The sequence below is a fragment of the Manis pentadactyla genome, chromosome 6, assembly GCF_030020395.1.
Source record: "Manis pentadactyla isolate mManPen7 chromosome 6, mManPen7.hap1, whole genome shotgun sequence".
Classification (NCBI taxonomy): Eukaryota; Metazoa; Chordata; class Mammalia; order Pholidota; family Manidae; genus Manis; species Manis pentadactyla.
Genome location: NC_080024.1, coordinates 18146665 through 18164216, shown reverse-complemented (window position 1 = coordinate 18164216; position 17552 = coordinate 18146665). Strand labels below are relative to the sequence as shown.

Here is a 17552-nt window from a genome sequence, read left to right as displayed (position 1 = left end):
CCATCACTACAGGAGCTGCTCTCAGCTGACCCACCACTCCTCGTCCAGGCCTGTGGGATACACCAGGGCTCAGCCAGCCTGGCCAGCCACGACCCAGCAATCCCTCTGGACTTCTTGTCTCCGTTTTCCTCTCCCACCAAACCAGCAAGGAAACACTGATGGGGAAACTGAGGACGAAGATGGGGCTTGGCCAACAAAGTGATGTTTGCTCAGGAGGCTCCAGGCACAGCCTGACGCTGATCTCCAACCTCATTTTCCACCTCAACCCCACTTCCCCCACCTACCCCCTTCTCCTGCCCTCGGGGTCCTGTGGCCTTGACCCCACCCTGAGGTTTTCTAGGCTGGCCAACTAGGGTGCTTCACGGCCCACAGGGTTGGTGATATGCATCTTCCTCCCCCTGGAGCGCTCCGGGCCCCCCCACAACACACTCCTGAGAACAAGGAAACGTACCTTTGAAGGTCCCTCTCTGGGGGCTCAGGCCCCTCCCGCCACCTCCAGTAGCCGCCCCGGCTTCGCGCCGCGCCCCCCACCCGGATTGCCCTCCTCCCCCACCCGGCCCCCCGCCCCCAGCTTTCGCCTTCACCTTGACCTGAGCCCGCTCCTGGGCCCTGAAGCTTTGCATAAACAAAGAGCGGGGTAGGGGGCAACCCGGCACCGCCCCCGCCCCGCCGGAGCCCCCGCTGTGTCCCAAGGACCCCAGCCAGTCCCGTCCCCCGGCCCCCCGCGGGGACAGCCAGCCCACCGCCCCTTACCTTGGCCTGGCATTTCCGATGACAGGAGAAGCTGCAGACTGCAAGAGGGCGAGACACAGAAAGAAAGTTTAGCCGCGAGGTATGAAATGGAAACTCCGCGAAATCTCCTCCCACCCCCCGCCCGCCCTCGGCGCTCAGGAGGGAAGGAGGGGCGGGAGGGGAGGGGCTGGGGGGCGGCTGCCGCAGCTCCCCGGGGCCGCGGGGCGGGCAGCCGGGGACTGCGGACCCGTGCGCGGGAGAGGCGCCCAGGCCCCATCGCCAGAGCCCTTGGCAGGCGCGGGAAGATGGGAGGGCAGGGGACCGACGCCCCCGCTGGATCCTGGCCAGGGGCTGAGGTGGCGCAGACCCAAGCCCCATGCCAGGCGCCCAAGGAATAAGGGGGCCCTTCTCCCCTTACACGCACGCCAGGCAGGCAGCCGGCACCTGGGGAACCACCGATCATATTCACTCTCACCACTCCCCCCTCCCCAGAGACACACAGACGCAATTCATGGTCCAGGAGAGACACACATACACACTTACACCCATGCAGACACCCTCCAATAACCACTCACACCTATACACTCAGCCATTCATGCGCAAGAAGCCATATACACACATGTAACCTCACACACACACTCATGCCCAAGGAGAAACCTCTGACTTGGGGACACCAACACACACACAATTTCATGGGAGACACTCAGAGTGCAGCCTGCCACAGAGGTGTTGGCAGACATGTAGACAGATTCTCACACACACTCACAAACTTCATGCACATGAGTTCAAACACACACACACACACACACACACAAGGACTTGCTCTGCCCTCCCACTACCAGAATCTGGAATCAAATTTCCTATGGGGTTCCCTCAGCCTGGAATGTCTCGGCCCTGCCCACCCCACCCCCAGGGCCCTCCACTCAGGACCCTCCCTGCCAGGTCCCACAGCTGGGGAGAGGGGTCTGCTTACCTGAACTTCTGAACTGACCCATGCCTTGCTGGCAGCCCAGGGCCCACTGAGGTGGTAAGTTAGGGACACTTGTTAGAGAGCAGGGAGGGGGAGGCCAGGAAGCCACCATGGCCCCAAATCCTCCACAGCCATAGTCAGCTACCCTGCCCCTTGGATCTACAGTTCACGCAACCCCTTTCCAGCTTTGAGCCGCCCCAGCGCTCAGCACAGTGTAGCAGGGGAGACCGGCACAGAGGAAGGTCCGCAGCAGCCAAAAGAGGCTGCAGGGCTCTGACACCGAGGCTGCTGGTGTGTCTGTGGGAGCAAGGCTGGGAGGGAAGCTCACGCACACCAGGTGGAGCCTGGGGTGTGACCTTGCCCACTGGCCCTCGCCCGGGACCTTGCTCACCCAGAACTTGGTCCTGGCCCCAGCTCAGGCCTGTGTCTCAGCCGGTGCTGAGCAAGGATTTCCTGACCCCACCACCCACAGAGCCCAGCTCAGGGACTTCTCCAGCCCTAGCCACACCAGGACATACCCGTGCCTGGCCACCCAGGCAAGTCACGCCCTTCCGTCTAGCCTGTCCGCTTCTCTCTTCCCCGCCACCCCAAAGTGGTAACTCCCCTGCACGGAGTGTTTCCACCCTGACCCCAGCAACCTTCCCAGCCCCAACCCCCATGCCTTCTTTTCTGGCCTTGGAATGTGGAACTGAGAAGGCCTCAGGCCATGTGTCCTGAGCACGGAAGGCCCTTCCAGCCAGGAGGGGCGCCACCTGCCCCGGGCCTCCAGGCAGAGGTGCCTGTCCTTTTCCTCTCCTAATCAAATCCCCGGTCTTCAAAATTAAGTCCTGGGTCCCTCCTCTGGAGCCCCTCCACTGTTCCCTGCTTCTTGCAGGTACTGTCACAGAGCAAGCATTTCCCACCACCACCTCGGTTCCTGCAGTTGTGGCCTCCTTCAGGGGACGGGTATCCTTCTCCCTCTGTCTCTCTCAATCTCCCTCTCTCTCTCTCTCAGTCTCTCTCTCTCTCTCTCTCTGTCTCTCTCTCTCTCTCTCTCTGTCTCTCTCTCACACACACACACACACACACACACACACACACACATACTCACACATACACTACACAGTGCCTGGTATGCAGGAGAGGCTTAACAAATGTTTGCTGAGTTGGACCTGACTGAATATCCCCCCTGGAGTTCATGTGCACCCCCATTTAATCATCCTTGCCCCATTCTCAGCCTTTTCCTGAGCCATAACCCTCCCCACAAATCTCATACACAATGGAAAAGGCATCCCTAAGTGTCCACTCCAGGCCTCCCAACCCATCTATACACTTAGAGCACAGTGAGAGCCAGGACCCCATATTCCTACAGCATCATACTTCTAACAGTTCACAGAATGCACCAAGATCTTTCCTACCTCAGGGCCTTTGCACTTGCTGTTCTGGCTGCCTGCTATACTCTCCATTGTTCATTCACCAAGCCAAATCCTTCTAATCTGGAATCCACTGAAAACCATCTCCTCAAAGAGGCTTTCCTTGACCACCCAAATTAGAGTAGGCTCCCCACTATTTTTTCTCAGCACCACCCTGATAATTTCCTCCTTAGCACAGCTCACAAACTGAAGTCATCTTGGGTAATTCCTGCCCTCTGATGTACGGTACACCTCTCCACACTAGACTCCTGAGGGCAGGGAGGGAGCATGCCTGTCTCATTCACACCATATCCCCAGCAGCTAGAACACTGTCAGCCCCATGCCCAGAGCACCAAACAACATCTTTGTGCAAATTTTAAAAAGTCCCAGCCTCTGGGCAGAACAGCCCCAGGGACATGCAGCTGAGTACAGTGTCTTGATGGAAATGACAAAAAAGGTGTCCTTTCTCCAGGCAGACCAGCCCTGGACCTGGGCACAGGGCTTGCTGAGCAAAGAATAGGCTGATTCCAATGCTCTCTGGGTAGGCACCCTTGGCAGTGACTGGCCTGCAAACCATACAGGGAGCCCTCCCTGTCACACACTGGGCAGACGCTCACCAAATGCCCTTGAATGGAGGGCAGACGGAGAAAGTATTGGGCAATTGCAGCGCAATGTGCTGAGGGTGCCCTGTGCACTGGAATGCAGAGAGCTTGTCCTTGGAAGCTCTACAGTGGGGAGCAAGGCAGACCGCCCCCTGCCCCCACCCAGCAGCAAATGCTCAGCAAACTTAACTCCAGCACAGGTGTGGCCTAACCCCCAAGGGTGGATTTTTACACCTTGGAAGCACCTGCCCCCAACTTCATGGAGGCCCTCTTGCCCTGGGGCCCCTCTGGGGAAGCCTCCTTCACAGTCTTAGCCACCTTTCTCAGGTCTCCTCCCACAGGGCAGTATTTCCTACTCTCTAACTTCATCCCTCCTGCTGTAATTTGACACTCGGGCATGCCTTTCCGCAGGCTCCTCCCCTCCCAGATCACTGGCACAGTTCAGACGGGTTACAGAAGGGAAACTGTGGCAGCCAGCCTCCAAGGCGGCCAACAATATTTCTGACCTGGTGTTGATACCCTCTCTAGCCTCCTCCCACAACGAATAGGGCTGGTTTGTTCCCAGTCAGACATTGAAGAAATGGTGGTGGGTGACTTCTGAGGCTCCGTCAGCATCGTGCTCTCAGCTGTGGTCCGTGGATCACCCGCTCGGGGGGAATCCAGTTACCATGTTGTGAGGACCCTCGGGCAGCCCTGTGGAGAGGGCATCGTGGTGAGCAGCTGAGGCCTCCCGCCACCAGCCAGCACCAACTTAGCTGCCACGTGACCGAGCCACCTTGGAAGTGGGTTCCTGAGCCCGTCCGGCCTTTGTGGCTGCAGCCCCATCACACATCATGACGGCAACGTCACAAGATACCTGATCCAAACCACCCAGCCAAGTCACTCGGAACCTCCAACCTGCAGAAAGGATGTAGGCAATCATTTGGTATTGGTTTTAAACTGCCTCAATTTTGGGGTCATTTGTTACACAGCTGCAGATAACTAAAAACCTGAGCACAGGATCCCTCAGAAAGCAAGAAGCCAAAAGCTGAAGTGGGGAACAGAGACCAAAGGCCGTCTCCTGCGTCCTTCCTTACTCTCCGGGTACCTGCATGCTCCTCTCTGTAATTCCTTCCCTTTCCTTAACCTACTGAGCAATTAGCCTTGATGTCCCAGCAAGTTAACTCCAAAGAGGCTGTTGAATCCCAGCCTTCCTCCCCACTCCCCCACCACTATACCAGTTCAGACCAGTTGTCCTTCCCTGGGCCTCATGTCCCCAGCCAGCCTTGTCCCCATCTTCAAACCAGAGTGAGAGACTATTCTCAGGCACAAACTGATCATATCACATCCGTACTTAGAACCTTCTGTCCAGCTTTCCATCACACTTAGAAGGCCCTGCATGGCCTGGTCTTGCTTCTACCTCTAGCCGCTATCCCAAACGAGATCTGCTCCTGTCACACCAAATTCCCAAGTAGACTTTGAGTCTGCAAGGAGCGGGTCTGGAATGGTGAACTCGTATATATCCTCCAAGGCCCTGTTCAAAATGAGCCTCCCTGAATAATCAGACATTCAAAAATGGTTCCTCCCTCCTCTGTGTGCCTAGAATCTTCAGCTCACACTCCTGGAAAAGCTCTTCTCACCTTGGAGGTCTAAGTATTCCTTTATGACTTGTTCTCCCCCACATCCAAATGCTTCTCTAAGGCAGAAAGGGAGGTCATGCTCAACTTTGCAGGTTTTTATTCTGCCCCTTCCCCGAGCACAGGGTCTGACATACAAGATGGGACTCAATAAATGTGGAATAAATTTCAAACTGGAAGATTCTCCCCCGCCTAAATCCCTGGGACCAGGGCTGATGTTCTTGGACAACAGAACAGACACAAGAGAGGAGAGATGAGTCCCACTCCTCAGCTCCAGCCCCTGCTGCAGAGGGCAAGTAGGGACCACAGTCAGTGCTCCCCAAGTGCTTCAATACCAATACTACCTATGATCACATTACCTGGTAAGGTGTGCCTGTGGGAGAGGGGGAGGACTAATGGGGTCAATTGATCCTTCATCCACTTATCACTGGACCTGCTGTCCACCTACCCACGTACCTACCTAGCTGCATGTAGACTGGCTCTCCGCTCAGATGCAGGTCACACACTAGCTGTGTGATGTGGGGGAGTCATTCAACCACCCTGAGCCTCCTCCCAACCTATAAAACAAGAGTAATAACAGCATACCACACAGGGTGGTTGTAAGAATTAGCCAACATCTGGTGGTTGGCCCAGAGTGCGCTCTAAGGGTTAGCTATTAGCAGTGGCATCTTCATCACCCTTATCATGGCTATTATCCTATGGAGAATCCCCATCTCCTAGGCAGGAAACCTGGGTTCCAATCCTGACTGTAATCATAGAGCTGTGTGATGTGAAGTAAGTCACTCCCATCTCTGAGCCTCAGGCTCATGCTCTGAATATAAGGTAGCCAACTGGCAGCCTCCAGGTAAATCGGGCCTGTGCCCTTGTCTTCATTAGCTGCTTCAATGTTTAAAACTCAAAGGCTTATTTTCTTAGTTGGAATGCCTTTCTGCAAAGCAGATCTCTGCAGATTGCTGGGGTCCCCATGGCACCCTGCTCAAGCTTGCGGGCCTGCATTACCCTGCAAGCCCTTGCATTGCTGCCCCTGGAACAGATGGTCTCCAGGCCCTCTTCCAGCTGTGGGAGCCTTGTGCAACCTCCACTGCTTTCTCCATCACAGCCCACACACCTGCCTCTCCCTCCCTCCAACCACCCCAAATGCTGAGGAAACACCCTGCCTGTGGCTGAAAGGGATGCCCACTCCACAAGGTACCACTTCCCACTGGGGGGAACAAGGGCAGGGAAACCCCAAGCTCCCCATCCTGGTGTCCCTCCCACCTGAGCGAACTACAGCCTCGCCCAGATCCCAGGGAAGGCTGTGGCATCTGTAGCCAGTGACCCTGAAAAATGAAGCCCCCTGGGAATGACCTCATCAAACCAAAACTACAGATCCCCAGGAGGCCCATCTCCACTCAGGGCTGTCAACACTGCGCCACACAGCACGGCCCACCTGGTGGCCTGAGAGGGAGCCGAGGGCCCCAGAAGGGGGAGGGTCCGCAGGTTACCTGCTGGGGCAGAGAACTACACTCCCAACCCTCGGCCAGCTCCCACCTCACTGGGCTGCCTGTACTCTGTCCTGCGGTGGCTTCCTGCCTCTCAGGAACACAGGAAGCCAACACTGTTGAGATCTAAATGGCCTTTTCCTCCTGGTCCCGGGTCGGAAAATGAGTGCATAGCCTCAGTGTGCACCTGACCCCAGCAAACCCGCCCGCAGGCCCAGTAGACCTAAGCTACCTCCGTGGCTGGCAGAGAGACAAGACCAGCAGCCTCCCTACCCACTGAGCTTCACAGCCCTTCCCTGCCCTGCTTATATTCATGGAGTGTGATGGTTTGTATTATGTGTCAAATTGGCTATGCCATGGTACCCAGATATTTGTTCAACATTATTCTAGATGTTTCTGTGAAGGGGCTTTTTTGGATGAGATTAACATTTAAATCAATACGTTTTGAGTAAAGCATATTGCCCTCTGTAATGTGGTGAGTCTCATCCAATCAGTTGAAATTCTAAATAGAACAAAGACCGATCTCCCCGAGCAAGAAGAAATTCTGCCAGCAGACTGGTTTTGGACTCAAACTGCAACTCTTCCCTGGGTGTCCAGCCTGACAACAAACCTACAGATTCGGGACTTCCCAAGACCCCCAAACTGCATGAGCCAATTCCTTAAAATAAATCATCTATCTTATCTACCTGCCTCTCTATCTATCTATCTGCCTACCTATCTATATACCATCTTCCTATCCTAACACATGCTGTTGGTTCTGTTTCTCTAGAGAACTCTGACTAATACCAGTGTCGCATGGGGTAGTCAGATAGTGGACAGAGTGTGGCTCTGAAATTGGAGCAAGAAGAAACCTTCTAGATCATCCCATCCAGTGGTTTTCAAACTTTTATCTTTGCAGCCAACTCTTCATGCAGATGGCCTCTTACGTGGAATCTCAGTGATACTGGTTAATGTTCATTGAATGCCTCTTAGGCTCTGTTCTGAACACTTCATGTATATTGTCTCATTTAATCCTTACCATAACCCAAGGAGGGACATTTGCTGTGTATCCCATTTTAAAGGTGAGGCTACAGAGGCTCAGAGAAGTAAAGCAATCTGCCTAAGTTCCCAGAGCTGGGATTTGAACCCAGGATGTCAGAACCAAATGCAAAGCCCCCTGTTATATTTAACTCCAGTTCTGATTGAATTGGACAGAGGTTCCAGGGCCCCAGCTCTGAAAGCATTCCCTTGGATTCCCCTTTTTCCTATCCTCTCAAGCCTGTAAAGCACCTCCAAAGACTTATAGCTTCTTTGGGTCACAGTTTAGAACCTCTGATCTAGTCCAATACTTTGTTTATAGGAAAAGGAAAGCCAGGCCCAGAGAGGTTAAGCATCTCACCCAAGGTCACATAGGCTGTAGAAGCCAGGACTAGAACTCAGGGTCTTCCCACCCTACCAGGCTTCCTCCAATGACTCTAAGGAGGTCGTCAGACACAGGATAGAAACTCTAGTGAAGTAACAGAGGAGAAAAAGCCCCCTGAAACAAGGTTTCCCCAAATCTAACTAGTGAGGGCTTCTAGGTAGGCTTATTATTAAGGACTGAATTGTCTTCTGCAGGCGCATCCTACTCTGGGGACACTGCAGTGACTCCCCTCACCTTCCAGGCTAACCAGAAACATGGAGAAGGGAAGTAGTCGAAGTCTGGGTCCCAGTCCAGGCCCAGATGCCAACCCTTGGGCTCTTGAGCTGGCATTCTAGTCTCTTCCCTTGGGTCTAGGCCTTGCAGGAGGCTAAAGCCCTTGGGCAAGCCGCTGGATTCCCTAAGCACTGCCCGCAAGGACCTGTGGGAGACCTGCTGTGTGAACTGAGAAACTCCTGCACATTGCTCAAGACCCAGCCCACTTATACCTTCCCTGCTGAAGCCTGAAGGAAAATCTTGGCTAAGTCAGAGGCCGCCTTACACACACACTTCTGTGTCCATTTGCCACCATGTTCAGTGATCATCTGATGGCATGTCTGTCTTCCCAGGTCAGGAGCTGGGTCTTGGCATCTGTACATGGCACAGCATCCAGCCCAGAGGGGGCTCAGTTCAGGACTGTCAGACGGACACACACATGCATGCGGGAAGTGACGTGACAGCCCTCGTGAGGAGAGTGATACAGCCTTTGCAGACTCCAGCAAGGGAACATACAGGCCCTCCCACTGTCTGGGCCTCAGGAAGCATTCTGGGTCCAGCCCCTTCCTTGTCCCATCCATCTGTCTCCCTCACGGGAAGCCTTAGTCCCTAACACTGGTACTCATTTTACAGCCACGCACAGAACCTCAGTGCTCCTCACAGTAACCCCCTGACAAACGCAGGACAGGGTTTATTATTAACCACCTGGTACACAGGAGGAACCAGGCTCAGCCAAATAGAAGACTGGCCTGGTCTCACAGTGACCTCTCTGCCCATATATCTGTCATGCGAATGCCCCCATGTCCCATCACCTAGTTCTTTATCTGCATTTTTCATCTTTCAGTCTCCCATAAACAGGACTAGACTCAGGTTCTCTGACTCCTGGACCTGCCCCCATCTGCCAAGTCACCCCACCCCCTTCAGCTAGATGACATTAAACACTGAAGTGCAGGAAGGCTATGGAGCAGGTCAGTCAGAGAAAGACAGGGACAATGCCTCAGATCCAGGAGTGTCTTCACTAGCACCTCCCTACCCCAGAGGTTCCCACTACGTTGCAAGCCCTGTGGAGACTAGGAATTCAGAGCCTTGATGTTCCATACACCCCACCCCACCCAGCCACTAATCCAGAGGGTCACCATGTTGTACCCCAACACTTGAAGACTGGAAGAGGACCCTGAGAGCACAGCAAGCCCTTTGGGGTGGGCTTGGTAAATAAAACATGGCCTGGATTTTAGTCCACAATTGCCCCCTCAGCCAGGGAACAACCCATGCAACTATCCTGCTAGCCATGGATGGATGGATGGATGGGTGATGGGTGGATGGATGGATGGATGGGTGGGTGGATGGATGGGTGAATGGGTGGATGGATGGATGGATGGATGGATGGATGGATGGATGGATGGATGGATGATGGATGGATGGACGATGGATGGATGGATGGGTGGATGGATGATGGATGGATGGACGATGGATGGATGGGTGGATGGATGGATAGATGGGTGATGGATGGATGGGTGGGTGGATGGATGATGGATAGATGGATGAATGGATGGATGGGTGGATAGATGGATGGGTGGGTAGATGGATGGATAAATGGATGATGGATAGATAGATGGATGGGTGGATGGATGGGTGGGTGGATAAATGGATGGGTGGATGGATGGATGGATGGATGATGGATGGATGGATGATGGATGGATGGATAAATGGATGATGGATGATGGACAGATGGGTGGGTGGATGATGGATGGATAGATGGATGGATGGGTGGGTGGATGGATAATGGACAGATGGATGAATGGATGGATGGATGGATAAATGGATAATGGATGGATGATGGACAGATGGATAGATGAGTGGGTGGATGGATGGATGGATAGATAGGTGGGTGGATAATGGATGGATGGATGGATAAATGGATGATGGATGGGTGGATAGATGATGTGTGGATGGATGGATGGATGGATGGGTGAATGGGTGGATGGATGGATGGATGGATGGGTGGATGGATGGATGATGGATGGATGGATGGATGGGTGGATGGATGATGGATGGATGGATGGGTGGATGGATGGATGGGTGGATAGATGATGGATGGATGGATGGATGATGGATGGATGGATGATGGATGGGTAGATGGATGGATAGATGGGTATGGATGGATGGATGGATGGATGATGAGTGGATGGATGAGTGGGTGGATAGATAGATGATTGACGGATGGATAAGGAGGTCTATCCATCTCATGCTTCCACAACCTCCTGGTCTAAAGCACAGAGATTTGGTCCACTCCTGCATCTCCCACCAGTAAGCCCTGTGGCCCCAAGCCTCCCTCAGGCCTGGTGACCCCAACCCTCTTGCCAAGGATGAATATGTGGCCTGTAGAGCCTCCCTTGCTGGGCCAATCTCTGGCCCTTCTGTGGCCCAGTCCTGACACCTGGTGGTGCACCTTGAGTGTGGCCCTGGATTTCTTCCCTCCTCCCACTAAGTCACCCAGAGCTGCCAAACCAGCCTAGCAGCCCAATGGCCATCTGCCCTCTACTCCAGTTTGCACCAGCAGGGCCAGGCTCCACACCAGGTGAGACTAGGGTCATCTCTGCTCACCTTAGGAGCCTTCTATTCACATGGGGTCAAATCCCCTCCTCAACCCAGGCCCTCAAGCCAAGGCAACTGGGGAACCGAGGACCACAGACTATCACAGAACCAGAGGCAAAAATGTGCCCAAAGCCACAAAGAGAGTGTGCAGGGACTTCATTCAACACCCCAGCCCCTGCGGCCTATCAGAGCACTGTTGGGGTCACTAGCTGAAGAAGGCACACTGGAGAGGGAAGGAAGGAACTGAGGGGAGGTCAGGGGCTAATTTAGGCAGGTTAGTCGATGGGGATTGGTTGGGTGGCAGTGATGCAAACGAAGCACAAAACTGGAGCTCAGCAACTCCTTCCCAACTTCTCCCAGCTCCCACCCTAAACCATCAGTCCCAGCCAGAAGTCTTGGGAGGAGGGTGACACCGTGTGGCTAATTGTGGTATTGCAAAAGTACCTGTTGGTCCCTTAAACTCAGTCTACGTGTCCAAGCCCTTAGGTTAAGGACCATACGCGTCTGCTCTTTGCCCATAGCAGGCCTTGTCTGGAATGTCCTCCACGCATACATTCAAGCACACATACTTCCATCAACCCGCCAACAATCTAGGAAGCCTTCCCTCCCATAGAGAGTACACGTACAGAGGATGGCACTCTGACCCAGCCAGCTGTGTAGCTGTGTGGCTTGGCAAGAGACTTAACTACTCCAAGCCTCAGTTTTCTCATCTGTAAAACAGGTATGGCTGCCATGAGCATCGCATGAGATGCTGCATGTGAACACTTTAATATTAAGTGCTTAATAATTATTTCCTAGGCTCTGATGCCCAGCTTCCCAGGCCCATTAGAACTCTGGCACAGAGGGAAGGAAGAAGAGCAGACTCCAGGTGGAGAGAACTGTGTGAGGAAAGGCTCCTGGGCAAGAAAGAGCCCGGAGCCCTCAGCATATTTGACATACTTGGCATATTCAGGAACTATGCAAGGCATAACTGGTTTGAATAGGGACTTGGGAGCTGGGCGAAGTTGGGTCAGAGAGCTGGTAAGGGGTGGAGCCGGCCAGGCCGCACAACCTCAGAAAGGAGTCTAGGCTTTGTCTTGAGGGTAGTGGCTCCCAAGGCCTCACCCAGGGAACTGACAAAACCAGCTCTACAGTGAGTCCCGCTGGAAGTTGGTGTGGAGTAGGGATTGGAGAGGGTGAGTCAGGACACAGGAAGCACAGGGGCTGCAGTCAGTCATCCTGAAGAGAGATGCCAGCAGCCTGCATTGGCTGTGGAGAAGCTCAGTGACTCTGGCTGCACTGAGAGGCCCTGGAAATTGATGGGGAGTGAGGGGTGGAGGAGAGGAACGCGTTTAATGGAGCACATGCATGGATGATGGGGTCAGTCACTGAGACTGGGTACAGGGGCCTCCTGCCAATTTCACTGTGTGACCTGGGACAAGACAAGGCCCCTTCAGGCAGCAGTGACAGCCAAACCCCAGGCCATTCCAGGAGCACATGGGAACAGAGGCTTTAAATGTCAGGCAGCCAAGAGGCCCTCCCTCTGAGTCTGATTTTGAGCCTCTGAGTATCACCCTTAAGCTGCCACAAGGCTTGGCTTCTTTGCAGAACAGCCAGTGCCAGGCACACACCACCCATGCACCTTCCACAGGCCAGCCACACCCCACTCACACACCCTCCACAGGCCAGCCACATACCCAATACACACCTTTAGCACACTATCCACTTGCTCTCCACACCCCGACTGCACGCCATCCACATGCCATGCACATGCTATCTGTATATGATCCATATACCTTCTTCATGCCATCCAGACATGTCATACCAGCCATCCATACACAAGCTACATGCCATTCCCATACAACCATGGCCTGCCATGTGCCTTCCACACACACCCACATGCTTGCCATCCGGTGTCCTCAGCATCCTCTCCAAGATGAGGACAAGGCACCAGGTGGGGACCCTAAGGACATCTATAAAACTGAGTCCAAGTCCCAGGGCATATCACTCCCATGGAGACTCACTCCCCACCCCCCACAGCCTGACCAGGTACTCACCTTTGCAGGTGCAACCCTCCCGACTGATGACCTGTCGGCAGATACCACAGGGCTTCACCTTCTTGAAGGTCTTCACCTTGAAGCGGTGAGTCTTGGGGGCCTCCAGATCCTCTGGCTGTGGGAGGAGAGACAGAGGTCAGGCCTGGGCAGAAGCCTGGGGCCCTGGGGCAGAAGTCAGGGGCCTGGGGAGAAGTAAGCAAAGACTGGGGAGAAGGAGAGGCAAGGGGCCCCTTCAGGTGCAAAAGGCCTGAGGCCATTTCTGGGAGGAGGTTCCTAGGGAATGAGAAAGCTGTGGGTGCAACCCAGACTCCTAGACTGAGGTGGGTCAGCATACTGGGGCCCAAACAACAACTGGAGACCCCAACATCTGGGGATCACAAGTCCCTCCATGGTTTCTTCATCACTTTTTCTTTGTGTTGGCTTCATTAGCAAAGTTCACTACTCTGACATGCATTGTTCCATACAATTTTACACACGTATGCCCCACACCAGACGCCAGAAGGCTCCCTTGTGGCCGTCCCAGTCAATACCCCCCCATAGTAAATACTATCATGACTTCTATCACTAAAGATTCATTTTGCCAGGTTTTTAAACTTCATATGAATGGAACTAATCAGTATGTAGCTTGCGTCTGGCTTCTTTCACTCAGCGTTAGTCTGGGAGATTCATCCCTGGCGCTGTGCAGATCAGCGGTGTCGCCTTCTCGTTGCTATTGAATACTCCACAGTGAGTGCAGCAGACGCATTTATCTGTTCCACCACTAATGGCCCTTAACTGTTCCCCTGTCCCCAGAACGCCGTGTCCCTCAGTTCTTTCCCTCACCTCATTACCACCCCCTACCCTACCCAGAAGGCTTTTTCCTTCTTTAATTTCATGTTCTATTTTTTGCATTATGAAAAAATTGATATGCTAAAAAATCCTTTTTTAAAACTACACCATATAGAAATAGATGAAGGGGATAAAGAGTTACAAACATCCAGTTGTAAAATAAATTACTCAAGGGGAAGAAAGTACAGCATAGAAAATACAGTCAATAATATTGTAGTATCTTTAATGTTGACAGATGGCAAGTACACTTGCCGTGGTGAGAATATAATCATGTATATAATTGTCAGGTCACTATGTTGTACATCTAAAACCAACACAATACTGTACACTAGCTATATTTCAATTTTTTAAAAATAAAAATAAATAAAACTATACCACCATTCACACGAGATGAGAGGCAGGCTGGCAGTCGAAGCCTTCTCTGTGTCTGACCCGCCATGAGCCCCCGGGCCAGTCACCAGCCCACTACTACCAGAAGCTTGAGGTTTCCCCTCTGGACACTGTGAGGTTGGACACCACACCCCTCATGCTCCAACAGTCTGTCCTTGGTGACCATGTATGGGAACACACTGTGAGGCACAAAGCCCTGCAGCCATACTGCTTAGGACCCCCTCCTCCTGCCTGCAGCCCCCAGCCCTGGCCCGTGCTGGGGCAGCATCCCTCTCTTCCCCATTCAGAGCACTCCCCAGGGAAGTCGTCCCTGCCCAAGGCACTCATCCTGGTGTCTACCTGATTCGGTTGCCTGGCTCCAGCAGCAGAAGCCAGCAGCACACACACATGGGCAGCACACTGCTTCCCCTCTCCCAGTCACAGAGTTTTCTGACACCCCTCTGTACACATATGGATGCACAGAGGTATGACCACAGACCCTACAGAGAGAAGTCTCTCCAAGTGCCCTTCCTTGTGCCCTGCCCCAGAGCCTCCCAACTGAGGGATGGCGTGTGTGCTCAGAGGAGGAAGGGCTGCGGTGCCCTACAAACGCAGTATGTCCAGGACTCCTGTCTGAAGACACTGTAGTGGTGAGACCTGGGGAAAAAAGATTGGGCCATGAGAGACGCAGAGGGATAAAACAGAAAGCCAGAGAGAAAGAGAGGGGAAGAAGGGTAGAGAGAGTCAGAAACCAGAGACAAAAGGAAATACAGAGAAAAGCAACAGAGAGTCAGACAAAGAGGTAAAAAAGACCAAGATAAAGGCAGAGGCAAAGACAGAGATGAACAAGTGCACACGGAGAATGAGAAAGATCAGACGGAAACACACAGAGACTATAAAGGGAACCAGGGAACCAAAGGGGGACAGACAGACAAAAGGGCACAGGAGCCAGCTTGAAGGGGCCCCCAAAGGCTAAATCTGGGATGATCTGAGTATCAAAATACATAGTGATGGCAATGGTTTCAATGAGACCATACTTGCTTGTGACATAAGTGAATAAATTGTAAGTTTGATGAGGAATAGAAAATTTACAAGTCTCAAAGCACCTCCCCACATCATGCTCATAAATTACAAAGGGGGAAAAAGTAACTTTTCTTGGCAGACTCCACTTTAATCAAGTGATCAAAGTTAACATCACAGTAATTGGATGAACGGAAATCGTGCACCACAGGCAGATGCATCAAGAACAAGACATTGCTTCTGTGACATTCCTGCCAAAGAGCACAAGCTGAATCTAATCATGAAGAAACAGCAGACGGACCCAAACTGAGGGACAGTCTACCAATTAGATGGCATGTCATCTTCAAAGCCACAAGGTCATGAAAGTCAAAGAAAAATGGCGGAGATTTCCAGCCTGAAGGAGACTAAACAGACATGACAACCACATGCGGTGGCTGATTCTGAACTGGACTCTTTCCATGCCCACCAAGGACATCACTGGGGCAACTGGACAAACCTCAGTGGGGCCTGAAGATGAAGTGGTGCTAATGCATCAGTGATGACTTCCTGACTCTGGTGGTGGTGCTGGGTTAGGTAGGAGAAAGTCCTTATAGAAAAACCAGAAAAGTATTTAGGGATGGTGGGGCATTGTGTCAGCAACTTACTCTCATAGCTCAGGGAATAATAAGTTATTTGCACTGTATCTGCAACTTTCCTAAGTTTGAGATGGTCTAGAAACTCAAAGAGATAGAGAGATGGCAGGAGGCAGGAGGGCAGAGGTGGAGAGAACAGAGAGGGTGGTGGAGCCAGGAGTGGTTGGCAGTGCCCCCTGGTGGCCAGACTAGGCAGCAAGGTCTGGGTTCCAGGAGCTGTTGGGGTTAGCAGGGAATAGCACTGCCCAGCTATGGACCTAACTCGGTGTCCCTCATTGAACAAGGAGAGGCAGAGAAGTCCCCTCCATTCTGAGGTCTCACCTCCACTGTCTGGCCATCTCAGCCCCTGGCTGGCGGTCTTACAGATAATATCTGTCACGGACATTCCAGGGAGGGCGCCTAACCCAATGTCAACTGCAGCAACCCAGGCCAGGAGGAGCAGGAAGGGGGTTGGAGTTCAGTTTAAGGCCTGTCTGGGGAGGCCATCGGGAAGCCCTAAAGCCCAGTTGTCTCAGTCCTACTCTGCCCCAACCCGCAAGCCTGCCTCCCCCACCCCACTGAGTCAGGCAGGCCTCTCAATTCCAACTTATCTCCCAGACTTTTCTGCCTACCCCCCAAATCTAGCCCTTCTTCCAAAGCCCAAGGACAGAGACCTCCTCTCCAAGGCATAGTTAGGGCAGTAGAATCTCCCAAAAGAGGGTCCTGGCTGCCCAAGGAACAGATTGAAAGCAAAAGCCCAGGCTTCTCCCCCAGGCCTCGGGCTTGCCTGTCCTGCTTACCCAACCCCTTAAAATCTGAGCTTACCAAATCTCTCTCTGCATGGGCTTGGAGAGCAGAAACAGGGCTTCAGATACACACTCTGGCCTCCCTCACAGCCTCTCCAAGCAGCTTCTGGGTAATGGCCCAGGACCCTCCTGACCCCACACCTATCAGGTGCTGGCTCTCTGGCTGAAGAAGCCCTGGGACGGGAGTCTGGAGACCTGCTTTCTAGGCCAGCAGCCTTGAGAGCATCAGTGACCTTCCCTCATCATCTCTAAATGAAAATGAGGGGTTTGGACAAGATAGTCTGAGCGTAGACAGTGCAGCCGGGTCAAGTTTGAGATGAAGGGCTGAGGGTGCTGGGGGCAGGACATACTGATGGCTACAGAGAGAGGGATGTCTAGTGAGCTACCGCTCCTCTGGGAGAGGCTGGGGGACCCCAGGGGGAAGCAAGTAGACCAGCTTGGCCACCCCCACACAAGTGGCCCCAAGCAGTGTCCTTGACTCTGCTGGCATTGTCTTCTCTGGCTATGAAATGGGGCATCTAGTGATCTTGTGGAAAGAGTCATCCTCACAGATTTGAAGGTTTCTGCATGGTGGATGAGAAAGTCCAGGGTGGATAAGCCTCCCTCATCTTATCTGCAACTATCTTCAAATATCCAGATGGCTTCAAATACCCAAAGGTGCTATCATTGTAAGAAAGGACCAGACGTGTGAAGAAACTGAAGGCAAAACAGCCCAATGGGCAGAAGCCATAAGGATGAATGGTTAGACTCAAGGGGGAGCAAGAATTTCCCAACAACCACATGCTAGAATGCAGATAAGAAGAAAACCAGGGGTCTGCTACCCTGCCCTTGCCCAGGGTTA

The 17552-nt window shown here is 53.1% G+C and overlaps 1 protein-coding gene across 10 annotated transcripts in view; it reads right to left on the bottom strand.

Moving 5' to 3' along the window:
- TNS1 (tensin 1) overlaps positions 1–17552 on the bottom strand; it is a 223415-nt gene that overhangs the window by 167777 nt on the left and 38086 nt on the right. For all 10 annotated transcript variants that reach the window (XM_036915898.2, XM_036915949.2, XM_036915957.2 and 7 more), the window contains 2 exons: positions 13078–13192; positions 754–791 (listed from right to left, as the gene is read on the bottom strand). In XM_036915898.2, the coding sequence (XP_036771793.2) occupies positions 754–791; positions 13078–13192 (153 nt within the window). Of the gene's footprint in view, positions 1–753; positions 792–13077; positions 13193–17552 lie in introns of those variants that run through there.